Source organism: Passer montanus, unplaced genomic scaffold (assembly GCF_014805655.1).
Source record: "Passer montanus isolate IOZ18808 unplaced genomic scaffold, ASM1480565v1 scaffold35, whole genome shotgun sequence".
Lineage (NCBI taxonomy): Eukaryota > Metazoa > Chordata > Aves > Passeriformes > Passeridae > Passer > Passer montanus.
In genome coordinates this window covers 6,579,710-6,593,618 of record NW_024368263.1, presented here as the reverse complement: position 1 = coordinate 6,593,618, position 13,909 = coordinate 6,579,710, and the positions used below count along the sequence as shown (strand labels likewise).

The window sequence follows — 13,909 nt, the reverse complement described above, 5'->3', positions numbered from 1 at the left end:
GAAAATTATAAAAAAAACAAAGCTCTATTATCCCGTTGTCAGCTACGCTATCCCAACATAAACAGATGTATGTGTTCCAGAAGGGCACCTGCTGTGCCGCAAGCTTGCACCATGATTTCATAAGAAGCCCTCTATTCTCAGGAGCCGTTCCCAGTCCGCACCACACTGGATGCTGTGACCTTGGCCACTCTTAGCCTCTCCCCGCTTGCCTGAATGGCAGCCTGAGACCAAGGGCCTGGTTGCTGCAGCTTTGATATTAATCCTCCCGCCTGCGCACAAAGGCACCCTACCTGGCCTGCACACTGGAGCGGCCAGGCCGCCTTTGAAGCAGGTGATGAATAGGGACGGCAGGAAGCCGCTTCCCCACTGAACTCCGGGCCACACAGCTGCTAAGAACAGTCACTTGGATTTTTCTTCAGTTTTGGTGGATTTCGGAGAAGGAGGAAGGGGGGGAAGGAAGAAAAATAACAAAAAAAAAAAGGGAAAAAAAAAAAAAAAAGAGAAATCTCTTATCGTGAACATGGTGGGGTATTTTCAGCATGAGAAAGGAAAAAAAGAGCGGACGGGAGGAGCCGCTGTGTGAGCGCCGAGAGCGCCCGGCACCTTATCTTAAAGCTGTAGCATTCAATTCTGGAATGATATCAGCTGGTTGCCCGGCTTCCGTGGGGAAAATTTGAAGCTAAATTAAAATAAATTTTAAAAAAAAGGGCATTTTCTCAAACTGCAGATCAGCGTGATGCAAGTTTAAAAGGGAAATGCGCCGTCCATGCTGTGGTTGGGAGCATCCTTCCGCAAACGGAACGAGAAGAACAGAAGTAACACTGCACGGTTTAACGTACCTACATTATTTAATAACACTAAAGAGCTCATTAAAAGATGCCTGAAGTCCCTGCCGGGGTTAACCCCTCACATTTTCCAGGCTGGGCCTGGGATCCTCACATAAAGTTCTTTACACTAGGTTTCTGCCCAAGGTTTCTGTACAAACCTTGTTTCTCTCAGATGCTTGTGGTGTCCATCCTGTGCCTAAGAGAAAAAGATGTTGCTCCCTAAAATAACTGTAGAGCCTTTGCCTGATTTAGGAGAAAAAAATGTTTCATGTCCTTTCATAAATAAGACCTGATTAAAAAGAAATTATGTCAACAGGAGAGGCCTTTCCCTTCACATATTTTTCTGTCTTAATTATTGGGTTTTCAGCTGGTTGTTCCATGTAGGTCTGCGTTAAGGCAGTTTGCTGTGGGGAGCTTCAGTTATTGGAGATGTCACTTTTTTGCCAGAAGACAGGGCAGCAGGCAGGGATGTGACCCAGAGGAAGCAGGGGACACATCCTACTTCTCCAACTCTTTATGCCTTTATCACACCAACCAAAGTAAATTGTTTTGTTTAGTAATCTCTTCACTTTCAGCATTTATAGACACAAAGATCTTAATTTAATAGGTGGAACGAGCAAAAGGTCCTTCAGCAGGAGGGGTGTCCCCTCAGCTCATCCGTGGGAAGAGAAAGGGTGGTACCATGAGGGGAGGTGTTTTACAAAAGGCAAATTTGTTGAAGAAAAATTTTAAAACTCTCCTCATTTAAAGCTACGTATTTCCCATGATGGTTTTGGTTTGTCACTTTAAGATGTTTCTGGCAGGGAGTGAAGGTGGAGAAACAGGAGAGAAGAGAAAGGATGAGGACCAGATCATTTTCATCCCTCAGAGGCCTCCACAGCCATTTTCCCTAATGAATATTAGCAGGTATTCCATATTCTCAAAGTGACTGAGCAGCCATTCCCTGCCCTGGTGAGCACTCCCTGAAGCTCCTGCTCCCCTCAGAACTCCTGCAAGCACTATGGCTTCTCTTCCACTCCTCCCTCTCTCATTCTTGTATTTTTATTGGGTTGTTTCTCAAAAGGAAAAAAAAAATTAACATATACCAGAAAACAGAAAGAGAAAATCCATGCTGCTTTTCAGCAATGACAGGACTTCATCACAGGAAACTGCATGAAAATTGTATTAATTCTTCACAAACCAGACAGATTCTGTCTCCTCTTTGAGGTAGAGAGCGCCTTTATGAATGATATAACAAAACCACCTCCTTCAAAAATTCTGTCGTGTTGAGATCTTGTTGCATCTACCCCTTGATGCTGAGCACTTCATCAGATCACATTCAAGTGTCTGCTGCACTCCAGCACTTCAGTGTCCAGGGACAGGCACTGGTAGGTGCTATACATTTCAGCCAGACAAGCAACACGACGTTCACAATGGGCATTAGGGGCGAGGCTGAAAAGAAACATTCATTAAATAATCGTGTGTGCCCTATTACCATAATCACAGGGCATTCATTGTGCCTTGGATGTTTCCTCATCTTGTCCTCCCAAAGATGAAAATCTCTCATTCCCTTCTCTGAGCATCTGTTCCTGTCTCCAGCCATAGCTTGGACACAAAACCAAGCAGGAATGTCTGTCTGACCTGAGAGAGCCTCTCTTACCATTGCTGTTATCAACTAACACAAATATTTGAAAATGATGATTTCTTCTTAGCTGAATTCTTCATATTTTATTTCCACACAGTGTGACATAGTAACGTTCAAGGCAACAGCCAACAGGTGATTTACTAAACTGTCATCAGAATTACACTTTAAATTTAGCTTTTAATTACACTGTTTCTTCTAAATCTAGCTTTTAACCAAAATTTAAATTTTAGATATTTAGATATTAAGAAGAAAATTAAATTCTTAACAACAAGCTAAAAAAGATTAATGCAAGAATTGTGACAGTCTCTTGTTGTTCACTCACACACACAAACAAAAAGGTGCCAAAAAAATCTGGCAGCGTGGTTTGTGCCCAGGCCAGTGACTACTCAGCTGATGAGCACAGGCAGATGGAATTGCACTCACAAGGGGAGGTGCTTTAGGACAATTTGCTAAAACAAGAGACAGTCTAATGCAGAGCCAAGGTGAAATCCTGCTGCTGTTAGCACGCCTGAAGAACAAAGATTGACAATAAACAGCTCACCGATCGCAGGAGATGTTTTCAGAAGCCAAAGATTTGTAATTTAATCAACACCAGCAAATACCTTTTGAAAGTCCCTAATTTAGACAAGGCCTTCTACTACCCAGTTTTTGCTTTTACATCACACGCTAAGTTTAGGCTTTTCAATTTTAGAACAATTTCAACTTGTTCTCAAGAACAAGCACGCCTTTGAAATTCTTTTTAGAGTCCCCAAAGGAGGGAAAGGAAATTAGTTAGCTCACTACCTCTTTGAAAAATGTAACTGCTACAATAAATATTTGACACCAAAGTATGAAAATTCATGTAAATTTATGTCCGCAATTCCAGAAATATTTTAAGTAACACCTATATAAAATATGGTTTTGCAAGGCAGGATGATTTTATAAGCACTGTTTTGGCATGACTGAACTGAGGGCTGGAGAAGCCACCAATGGATTACAGGTGTCACTGAGCTAAACTCACTCTGCAGCACACCTACAGCACGTCTGCTTTCAGCATTTCCATCCTAAAATCATGTAAGTGTTTGTAAATCGGGAGTTTGCATGATTAGCCTGCTGAAAACCAGCCCCAGCCTCTGCCCAGGCAGGGCACAGCACATGAACTGTCCCCCAAAGAACAACTCCAGCAAAATTTTCTGTCTCCTAAGCCTATCAAAAAACCTGCGTGTTCCATGAGGATATGGGGATTACCCATCCCTGCAAATTCTGCTGCTGAAAGTAATCTGATCTAGCAGGCTGGAGGAGTGAGTGTTAATCATGTTGGGGTCTGGTTCAGCAGAACTTTGGGCAGAAAAGGAGCATATTCACTGCAAGTTAAGGGAGAAAACCAGAACCTCTTTTACCAGAGTTCCTTTGCAGCAGGTAAATCAAATGGATTTTAATTTACACTTTTTTGGGGGGGAGATTTTTCTGTAAGTTGAAACACAAAGGTCTCCCAAGATATAAGGGCTGTATTGAGCCAAGGGCAAATGGGACAGTGAAAAATACATCTGTGCAGAAGCACACATTACCACACGTGGGGTAATGTACATGACTTTCTATTTCATTGCAGGCTGCAATAATTTAATTGGTAAGACTGTTTTCTGTAATACTTATACCTTTTCACCAACCACTAATAATTCTTTTTCAACTGTGAACTAAGAACTGTAAGAAATTCTCTAACAGAAACAAGCCGATCTTTAGCCAAATTGCAGTTTGATTTATCCTCCCCTAAAATAATGTACCTGAATGGTCTCACTCTCACTATATAAAATTATATTCCTGATCTGTACATTTTTACTTATAAAGGCTTTTTTAGAATTTTAATATTTTTAAAGTATGGGCAGTGCAAACCCCACCTCAATCATTCCATCTTCCCAATCTTCTGGCATGAGTAAATTTGTTTTAAATCACAGAACCACAGAATTGTTTGGGTTGGAAGGGACCTTTAAAGCCCATCTGATTCTAAGCCCCTGCCATGGGCAAGGACACCTTCCACTATCCCAGCTTGCTCCAAGCCCTGTCCAACCTGGCCTTGGGCACTTCCAGGGATGAGGAGTCCACAACTCTGCAACTTTTGCCAGGGCCTTACCACCCTTATGGTGGAGAATTTCTTCCTAATATCTAATCTAAGCCTGCCATCCTTCAGCTCAAGGCTATTCCTCCTTGTCCCATCACAACACGCCCTTGTGAAAAATCCCTCTCCAGCCTTCTTGTAACAATATACTGGGAATGGAGTTGCCATGATTAAATCCAACTTGGTGCCACAATGAACATCAGGAGGTTCCTCCCTTCCCTTCCCCAGCCCACCCACACCACCAAACCCATCGCAGGCTGCAAAGAGAAATATTTCTTTCCAACTAACAGACCTTGAGCCACTGCAAATGCCTGTCTGCAGCAGGCTCTGGTGCAGAATTTGCTGTGTGTAGTCTTTGTTTAGGGATTCAGTTTATCCAAGGACCTTCTTTGAACACAGAGCTGCCTTCCCAGGCAGACTCGCTGTTTACCGCAGGCACCCGTTTGTGTTTCTGGAATCGCCTCCCTCTCCCTCCTCCCCTCAAAGTGGATTCTTTGACTACACAGGGAGCTCAGGCTTTCAACTCTGAATCACACACGACTCAGATGCCTGAAGGATACCGTGCAAATACCCATCTGTCTGGTTAACAATTCTGTAAACAGCAATGGCACCATGAGAAGATTTCCACCCGCTCTTCACTTGGAGGTTAAATTCGTCTCCTTTTCCCATTTGTGAGTTTTAGCTACAAAAGTAAAAAGTTGATGTTGATTGAAGAAACTATTCCTCAGATATTCTGCACAAATGGTATTCATCTGTGTCTTAGGATGGTTCAAAGGAAACGTTTATGCATCCTAGATTAATTTATTAAATGAAATTTATGCAGCTTGTTGCCGATGACATGAAAAATTTAGAGCTTCTACTAACGTGCTCATTTGGCCTCCTTGCAAGAACAGACTGTATTTCAATTATCTTCGAGTACAGACAAAGAGGAGAGGAACAAAGCTTTTCACAAAGACTCTCTCCTCACAACTAAACCAGCATACTAAAAATGGATTGTGGATCTCTGAAAATAAATGGCCAGGTTAACGCACAGCTAAGAAATGCTTGGGACATCTGCCATCAGAGGAACAACAGACTTCAAACTGGGCTTTGCAAGTGTTTCCTTCACTTGGGTGGGTAACAGATTGGTAAAAGAGAAGTTAAAAACCCAGAAAATGAAGAATGAGGCCAGAAGGAAAGCTCAGATGGAAGTGCAGTGGCAGGAACTCTTAACAGAGCAAGGGTATGGGGATAAAGTGAGCTGGAGGTGGAGCTTGTTACCCCTATTAATGTTAATTACTAAGTGAATGTTTTGCCTGAGAGAACCTCACTCTTTTCTTTAAATTAACCTCACTAGAAAGTTATAAAAGACAAAAAAGATCTACCGAATATTCTTCCTCTCCTCTCAATAACACTTTCCTCTGCTCCAGCACACTGCTAAAACAAGAACAGTGTCCCAGCAGCACCTCAGATGTTGTCCTTGCTGCTGGCAGGTAACATTACAAACATGCTTTTTTCACTTTTAACCAGCTATTTTGCACTTCTTTACCTCACTTTCTTTATTATAAAAGGCATATTTAACTTAACCACACCTTTGTCTTGCTGCCAACTTAAAGGCATTGTCTATTGACTTGTCTTTAGCATGATTTCAAAGTGATTTCATTAAATACCCAGGAAAATATTTCTGAAGGTCTCTTTCTTCCCTATTTAGATACAGAGGACAAGATGACAACTCTAATATCTTCATAACTTTTACAGAAGTCAGAACCCAACAATAAATGTCACAAGAAAGGATTTCCTGAGATATAGGGAGATTCTTCAGCTATCATGTAACAACTTTCCACTTTCCTATGGAAGCATGAATAATTATTCTTGAAGGGAATAAACACAGTTAAAGATGAAGCAAACCAAAAAGATCATTTATATATTTAGGCTGGCATTTAATCTCAGAGAGTATGGCCATAACTCATCAGGTAACTCCATCCTGCTATCACAATAACTCATCAACTGGTTTTTTGTGTGTTCTCTCCCTGCTGTAAAATAAAATTTCCTAGGCTTTGGGTCTCTTACTAATCTTGCATCTCATTTATTTCACATTCACCCAGTCACTTCAGCAACTGTTCACAGCAAAAAATGGGTGTAACAGTGATCACAGTGATTATTAATGGTTTGGGGTTTTTTTTAAGGACAAGCTAATGTCATTCAAGTGTTAGGATAACACTGAGTTCACTGGAAGTGTTCCATTCTCAACAATTTATGAAAATCTGCTTAAAACAAAGGTGTGCATGTACTTGAGTGTGCTGGGGAATGCCCCTGCATGAAGCCCTGTCCCATCTCTGCCATGGAACCACCACTCACCATGAGAGATGTGCTCTCAGAAAGTGCTCAACTGACAAGGATATGGGAAAAAAAACCCAGCAAATTCCTTAACTTTTCTGTCAAATTTGACTAAAATCCATTACTGAGAAGTCTGGGCACATGATCTTTCAAACATTTGGGCTCATAGAAGATGAACTCATCAGAAACACTTCCCAGGTACTCTGAGCTGAATTGACGATGTAATTAGAAAGTAGGGGGAAAAAATGAAAAAAAGAAAAAAGGGAGGGGGTGCAAAAAACCAAACAACCTTTCTTCCTGTGCTGACAGTGCCATAAAGCCCAACTACAGATACTGCAACCATTTCAAAGGCAGGAAAGGCTGAGGCCTTCACTGTGCTGTCCACTGGCTTTGAAGTGCCGAAAGCAGCTGCTCCCAGCAGATAGGAACTCTGGTGCTGCTGGAGTTATTTTTTTTTCTTCAAAATATACTTTCAAATCTAACAGCTGCAAGTAGAACAAAGTTGAGCTAAAGTATATTTAAAGAAGAAAAAAAAAAAGCCACCAGTTTCTCTCTCTGAGAGTGTTCTCAGTGGATACTTCAAAAGCAAGTGGCACCGAATCAGATGAAGCTGGAACCAGGAGGGACACGTGACAGCTGAAACCAAATACTGCAAGATCCAAATGTTTCTTTTTGCTTTATTAATTGATTTGAGTGCATTTGAAAAGCTAAAATATTAACTGCTGTGTTTTTTCCCAAATTATTTTTGAAGCAAAAGACAAAGATAAGCAAATATCAATGTATCAGGTTATTTGTTGTAATAAATATCAGATAAATACCAATATATGAGTACGTCTAATCTGCAGGCAAAACCATCTTTCAGCCCTACAATGAACAGTCCATGTTCATACCAATTATTGTTTTGAAACCAGTATTCAAGCAGAGTCCTGTGACATCAACCAAGATAAAGCAGAGAAGTGAAACCACTGCTCTAAGTGCCTACACTCCCAAAATGTCTCTCAGACTGGAGAACTGGGTAACACATCAGTTAATTTGGTTCTTTATTACCAATCTGATTAAAATTATGGGCAACTGAATTGTCCAGGTTGCCACCAGTGCTACCCTTGCCACTCACTACGAAAGCCAACAAAAATAAATCTGTAAGGCAATTTCCCTTCCCTTTTTATGTCTGAATTTCATTTGACAATTAGATTCAGACACTTGAGGCAGAACATCTCGAAGCAATCACTACATTTCTCAGGTAGCAAAAATATCCAGGTTTTTGGTTGGGTGTCTATTTCCAACTGGAAAACTGCTGGAGCCCTTTCAAAATGTATCCACACTTCGAATTCACTGCTCTATTTAAACATTTTAAATCAGTCTGCTCCTTGCCAAGTAACAACCAAAGAAATATGCAGTAAAACAAGGCAAGGAAAAGTCTGCTTTAAAAATGGCTTAGAAGTTCTGAAGCATAAATAGAGAGCAGTGCAGAGAAACAGAAGTTGGAAGTACTGAAAGGAAATTTGAAGAGTGGAAGAACTGAGCTCATCCTGCTCCGTGGTGGGGCTGGAGGGGCTTTGTGCCTCCCAGAACCTCATTCCCAGTGATAACCCCCTGCAATCTGCAGGAAGGGGCACGTATTCTTCATGCTCACCAACTTCCAAAGAACATTCCAGATGAAGGACAAAGAGAAATAAATTTTTAAAAAGGGCATAAACAGGATTCCACTGAAAATTCTTCTTTGGCTCTCATTGTTTAGCTGTTTAGGGCTGAAACCCTGGGGTTCCAGTGATGTCTCATAAAGCTTAGCTGTTCTTTCTTACAGTAAAAGCAGCTATCCTAAATAAAATAAATGGGAAGCAGTAAACATCTCAGTGAAAAATGCTTTCACTGATGTTTACCACAATATCAACATTGTTACAGAACAGATTCACCAAAACATTTTTAACTTTCATATTAATTTCTTGCTTTGCGAGTTTTTTTGACACAGTCTCCAGAAGGTCTGAATATAAGAAGACACATAAAACTAAACCATGACAATATGAGACATTGTCATTTGCCCTTAGTGAGCAAAGTCAGCTGAATATTGGCAGAAAATTTTATTTATGGCTTGGTGGATGTTACTATGGATAGTAAAAAAAAATTACCATTTGTAGGTAGAACAGGAATGTTGTAATTCCTGATACACTGCAAGTTAGCATTTATCTCTGCAGATTAAAATCTGGGATGGGAAAACGGGAACAAAATCTTTTAATAAATGCTTACTTGGGATTTTAAAGATGCACTACAAATTATGAGAACTGTAAAGAAAAAATGTGAGCCAACCATATCCTTAAAATGATGTGAAAATATAACTAAATAAAAAATTCCTTTAAGGCAGATGTCCAGCTGACCCTGACACTCCATCGCCCTCCTTTCAGCGAGTCCCTGACACACCAAACTTCCTCACCTTTCCTGCACAAATCCCCAGTATCTCTGACTATTTCTGAATCACTAAATGCAGAAATCATCCTAAATAACATCTCCCAGTTAAGCTGAACACCCGTGAGATGTCCCTCACCCTTCCAGAGGCCAGCATGTCACCTCTGTCAGGTGGCAGCACAAGTGGTGACATTGCTTTGATCTGACCCAACAAACTCCCTTCTGTTCCAAGAGCCACACACAAAACACACCATTGTTCCTCCTCAGCACAGAGCAGGGGTCTCTCAACACCTACCAAAGTGATCTTGTTCCTTAATTCCCTGAAAAAGCCCCTTCCAGATGGACCAGAGCAGGCCAGCACCAAAGCCAACCGCAGCGTTTCATCCTCTCACGGCACAGAAGATAAACAGCAATGAAACCACATTTCCCTGCTGGAAATGCAAGCTTAGATCCACACAAGAACAGTGATAAGAGAGAACTTTCATGGATTAACCACCTCATTCCTACAAAGTACTAAAAACCCCCTTTCATTCCTTCAGCAGGTGTTACCAACAAACGCCACTTTAGTTTCATGACCAAGTACCAGCTCACACCCATGTCTGGTGCAGCTCCTTAGCTCCCAAGCCTGTGTCATGCAGTGATTTCTCTCCTTCTGCTTCTCCCCCTTTACATTTCACAGCAGTACCGAACAAAACTTTCTTGTCTCCACCCAAACGTTTCCTGAGTATTTCCCAACCCTGAAATTACATTACAAAGAAGAAAATCACGCTCAGCGGGCCAAAACAAGCATTCATACGAACACTCCCCGTGTCAAAAATGATAAAAAGAATAAACCGCTGTTTCTTGACAAGAAGAGAAACAGATAATGCATTCAATAATTGAACCTGGTGATTATGGAAATAGGTGTTGCCACCTGTAAGCCTGGGAAACAATTTGAAAGAGTCAGAGGTACAAAGGATTGTGAAGAGGAAACAAAAAGTATTTTCTGTGTTGGTTCTCCCCCCTCCGTCCCCATCACAAAACTCTGCATATCTATAAATGGTGTTTTTATAGGAATGACAGCAACACACAGTGACCTACAGCTGCAGGAAGGGTGTTTTCTCCCCTCCACCTGGAGGAGCAAAGCAACTGACCTGCTGTTCATATCTTTTCTTGATCTCATCCAACTGCCAGGAGAATTCTTGGGCTTGCTTTTCCCGCAGCAATTTTGATCTGCTTAGATCTGCTTCAACCTCTGCCATCTACATGGGAAAAGAAAGGGAATATTTAATTTTTTTTTTAAAAAAAAGGCATAGCTTGAAATGTTCTGACATTTCTACAGTTGTTTGTAAACCATCAAAGAGGAGAATATCACTTGTTGGGAATGATAACAACACCATTTGTATGTGGTGAAAATGAATATTCAGTCTCTACAGGATTATTAGTTACTCAAGGACATAGTGATCACTGTTATGCCACTCCCTAATTACAAAGGATTGGCTCAGTTTTTCACTCAACAGTGCTGAATATCCCATGGAAATTAAGGGAATATTTTCTCTAGATGTATTTAAGACTCAAATATATTTCACTTAAAAATACAGTGCCTGTGGAAATTCAAGGGAAATCATGTGCGAGTCAGAGCATAAACGACACAATTAAAGCAAGTTTACATTAAATCAGAAAATAACTTTAAATAACTTAAAAGAGAATTATTTGGCTGCAAGTGAAGTCCTCTGAAGATAGTCATCGCCTATGAATAATGAGTCCCACAGATTCCAGCACGCAGCATCAAGGAAGCAATTTCACAACTCAATTAACAAAGGCTTTTGTATCAAAAGCACAACTGTTAGCTGTACATCAGGCATGTTTCCAAGGGAATATATATAAATATATATATGTAACTGCTGCAGTGCACACTCATCAATGACTTTTAGATCTAGATCCCAACATAAGCAGTGAATAAACTGTGTCCCTAAAAAGGGAAAAGATGTGGAGGGGTTTGAAGGACCACAAGCCCATCTGCTCCACAAAAAGAAGAAACCCATGAATTTCTGAACCACAAGCCAAAATCCTGCTTGGCCTGAGGGAGTGCTCAGTGTTCAACAGATGTCTGTGCCAATTGGCCTGGACATCACTCCCCAGCCAGGAAGGAGGAGAAAAGGCAGCACTCGGGAGTGGGAAAAGAATTTTACTGCAGAGTACTCCAGCAGGAAAAGAAGGGACTGGAATAGGAGCAGTTGGCCACATAGAAAGTGGAAAAATAGAGCAGTGAGGAAGCAGCTCTTGAACCTCACTGCTATCATCTGCCATTAAGAAAAGGGACTGCAATCAATGTTTTATGAATCATTTTCTTCCGGCTCCAAACTTACTCAAATTGCACATTCATGGCCATATTTTATTCAGGTTAATAAAACCCAGAAAAATAACAGATCTTGTTACTGCACTAAAGGAGGGTGGTTTTTATTATTTTTGAGAGAGAATGAAAATGTTCAAAAAAGTGAAATAGCAAAAACATATGCAAAGATGGTTTAAAACTACCGGCTTCTGCAGTTTATTCATTAGGTCACGTTCATCTATTTCCAACAAAGGCTCTTGATCATTGTTTACCAAACCCAGGAAGCCCCAGATCTACAGTACCATGACATAGTCTTTATGTTATTTCTCTTTTTTTTAGTTACTACTGGAAAATGTGCAGATCTTGCAGTTAAACATGTGCCACCCACCCACCAGTGGACATCAGGTGACTCTCAATAATCACAAGCTTGACAAAATAGGAAGCAGATGGCAAAATAAATGATATTATCATAGAGCCAAACTAAAGAATCAAATATTGATTGCAACAACTGAAAATGACCCCATCCTACTCATCTCCATAATTACCTTTATCTCACACCAAAAACGGGTTTAAAGCCCAGTATTCCTAATGCAGATAAAAGGACAGTGTTGCTATGGCTACTGCAGTTGTTTTGTAAGTAATACATCCCACCTCACCACAAAACACAGAATTTTCCAGTATGTCCCAATGTACTGGGGGATTTATCTAAGAGTATGTGGATGCAGAGGAATGAGAAAGGCCAAATCCATGAAGAGAGAGCTTCAGCAGTGCTCCTTTGGTGTATTTCCTTGGACCTTGGTTCCTGTAGAATAAAGCCACTCAACTGTACAATATCATTTAATATTTCTAGATTTTAGCACCCAAGCAGGGAAAGAGTAAACCTCTGGCTGATTCATGGAGTACAGCAAAATTGACTTTCAAAATTTCCCAGAATTCAGGAATATTCTGAAAGAAATTTACTGTCATTTTAAAATTACAGTTGACTATGTTTTCCAAATTCTTTTGCACTTTCTTATGTTTTGGGCTGGTTTTCTTTGTTCAAGGTTTTTTTTTAAGTGAATGAAACTATTATTAGCTTTTCTAGAACATCCCTTTTAGATCAGAACTAGGATATTATTTTAAGTCATTAAGAAATTGCAGGAGGGTCACACAGTACAGAAAATGTCAGATTAAAATTGTGGGATTTGTTGTATTGCCCTCATGGGTCTGGTTTGCTGAACACATCTTGCTTTTATAAGTTTGTTCTTGCTTTTTTTTTTCATTTCCAAATTCTATTATTCGCTGTCTGCATGGGTCTTAAAAATATCAGCAATGAAGATTTTCAAAAAATTTTGAGAACAACAAAAAGGGAATTTCCTCAGTCCTAAGGCAACACCCTCAGCCACCCATTCCAGCCCCAGCCTGCAGCACCCTCCTGTCAGCAGCGAGGTTTGGTCAAGGCAGGTGAGGGTGGAACTTGTAATCCAGAATTACAAGGTGGAGTTCTGTCTGGTAATCTCAGCCACACGAGGAGTTAGGAAATATCCCTTCTCTCCCTTTCTTTTTGATCACCTATTGCTTGTTCCTCCTTTCACTCCGTGGGCTCCTTTTATAAACTCCCAGGAGAATGGTTTAACTACTGTTTGCTCCAAAAGGAATTTAAGCCACTAAACTCTGATTTTCAGGGACAGAAAAGTGGATTTTTCCATCCTCTGCACATGACTGCCAGCAGCCACCATGGCTCTGCTCCTGTTTGGGCTCAAACTGATTACAGGAGCTCATTAATGGGAAGACAGAGTTGCTGGAAAAAGAGTAGGAAGAGACACATTTAAGTGGGAAATGACAAGCGTTGTTCCATAGGGTGTATAAACTAACCCTTTATACTCTCACTCCTGAAAAATCCCTAATCAGTATCACAACTGCAGATATCTTTATAACAATGACAATTCTGGCTTTGTCAGAAAGATGAAACACCCGCCACCATCCCTTTCTGACTCGCTGCAAAGACACTACATTGTGAAAGATTTTGATGTAGCACTCTCAAGTGGAGCATGTTTCTGGCATTATAAGATCAGAATCCGCTATCCCACTGCGCCAGAGTTTCAGAAAGGCTGGCATTGTGACCTCCTCACCCGCTGTTTCATTTCAGCAGAGTCTTTCTCTGAGTTCAGCTCCACCTGCCGCTTAAACTCCTCCAGGGCAGCGCCTGCCTGCTGGGCCTGCAGCCTCTGTACCTCCGTCACCCGCCTCAGCTGCTCCTCCTTCTCCCTAGAAAGTCACAGAAAATTTTCAGAGTTCAAGTATCAAATAAAAGAACAAGTGTGCTGGTGTAAAAGAGAGGCCTTTAACCCGATCAG

The 13,909-nt window shown here is 40.9% G+C and overlaps 1 protein-coding gene across 4 annotated transcripts in view; it reads right to left on the bottom strand.

Moving 5' to 3' along the window:
- The window catches only part of CEP112 (centrosomal protein 112), a 162,811-nt gene that overhangs the window by 89,762 nt on the left and 59,140 nt on the right, over positions 1-13,909 (bottom strand). For all 4 annotated transcript variants that reach the window (XM_039716386.1, XM_039716388.1, XM_039716385.1 and 1 more), the window contains exons 18-19: positions 13,685-13,820; positions 10,393-10,500 (exon numbers count right to left, since the gene is read on the bottom strand). In XM_039716386.1, coding sequence (XP_039572320.1) covers positions 10,393-10,500; positions 13,685-13,820 — 244 coding nt within the window. The remainder of the gene's footprint in view (positions 1-10,392; positions 10,501-13,684; positions 13,821-13,909) is intronic.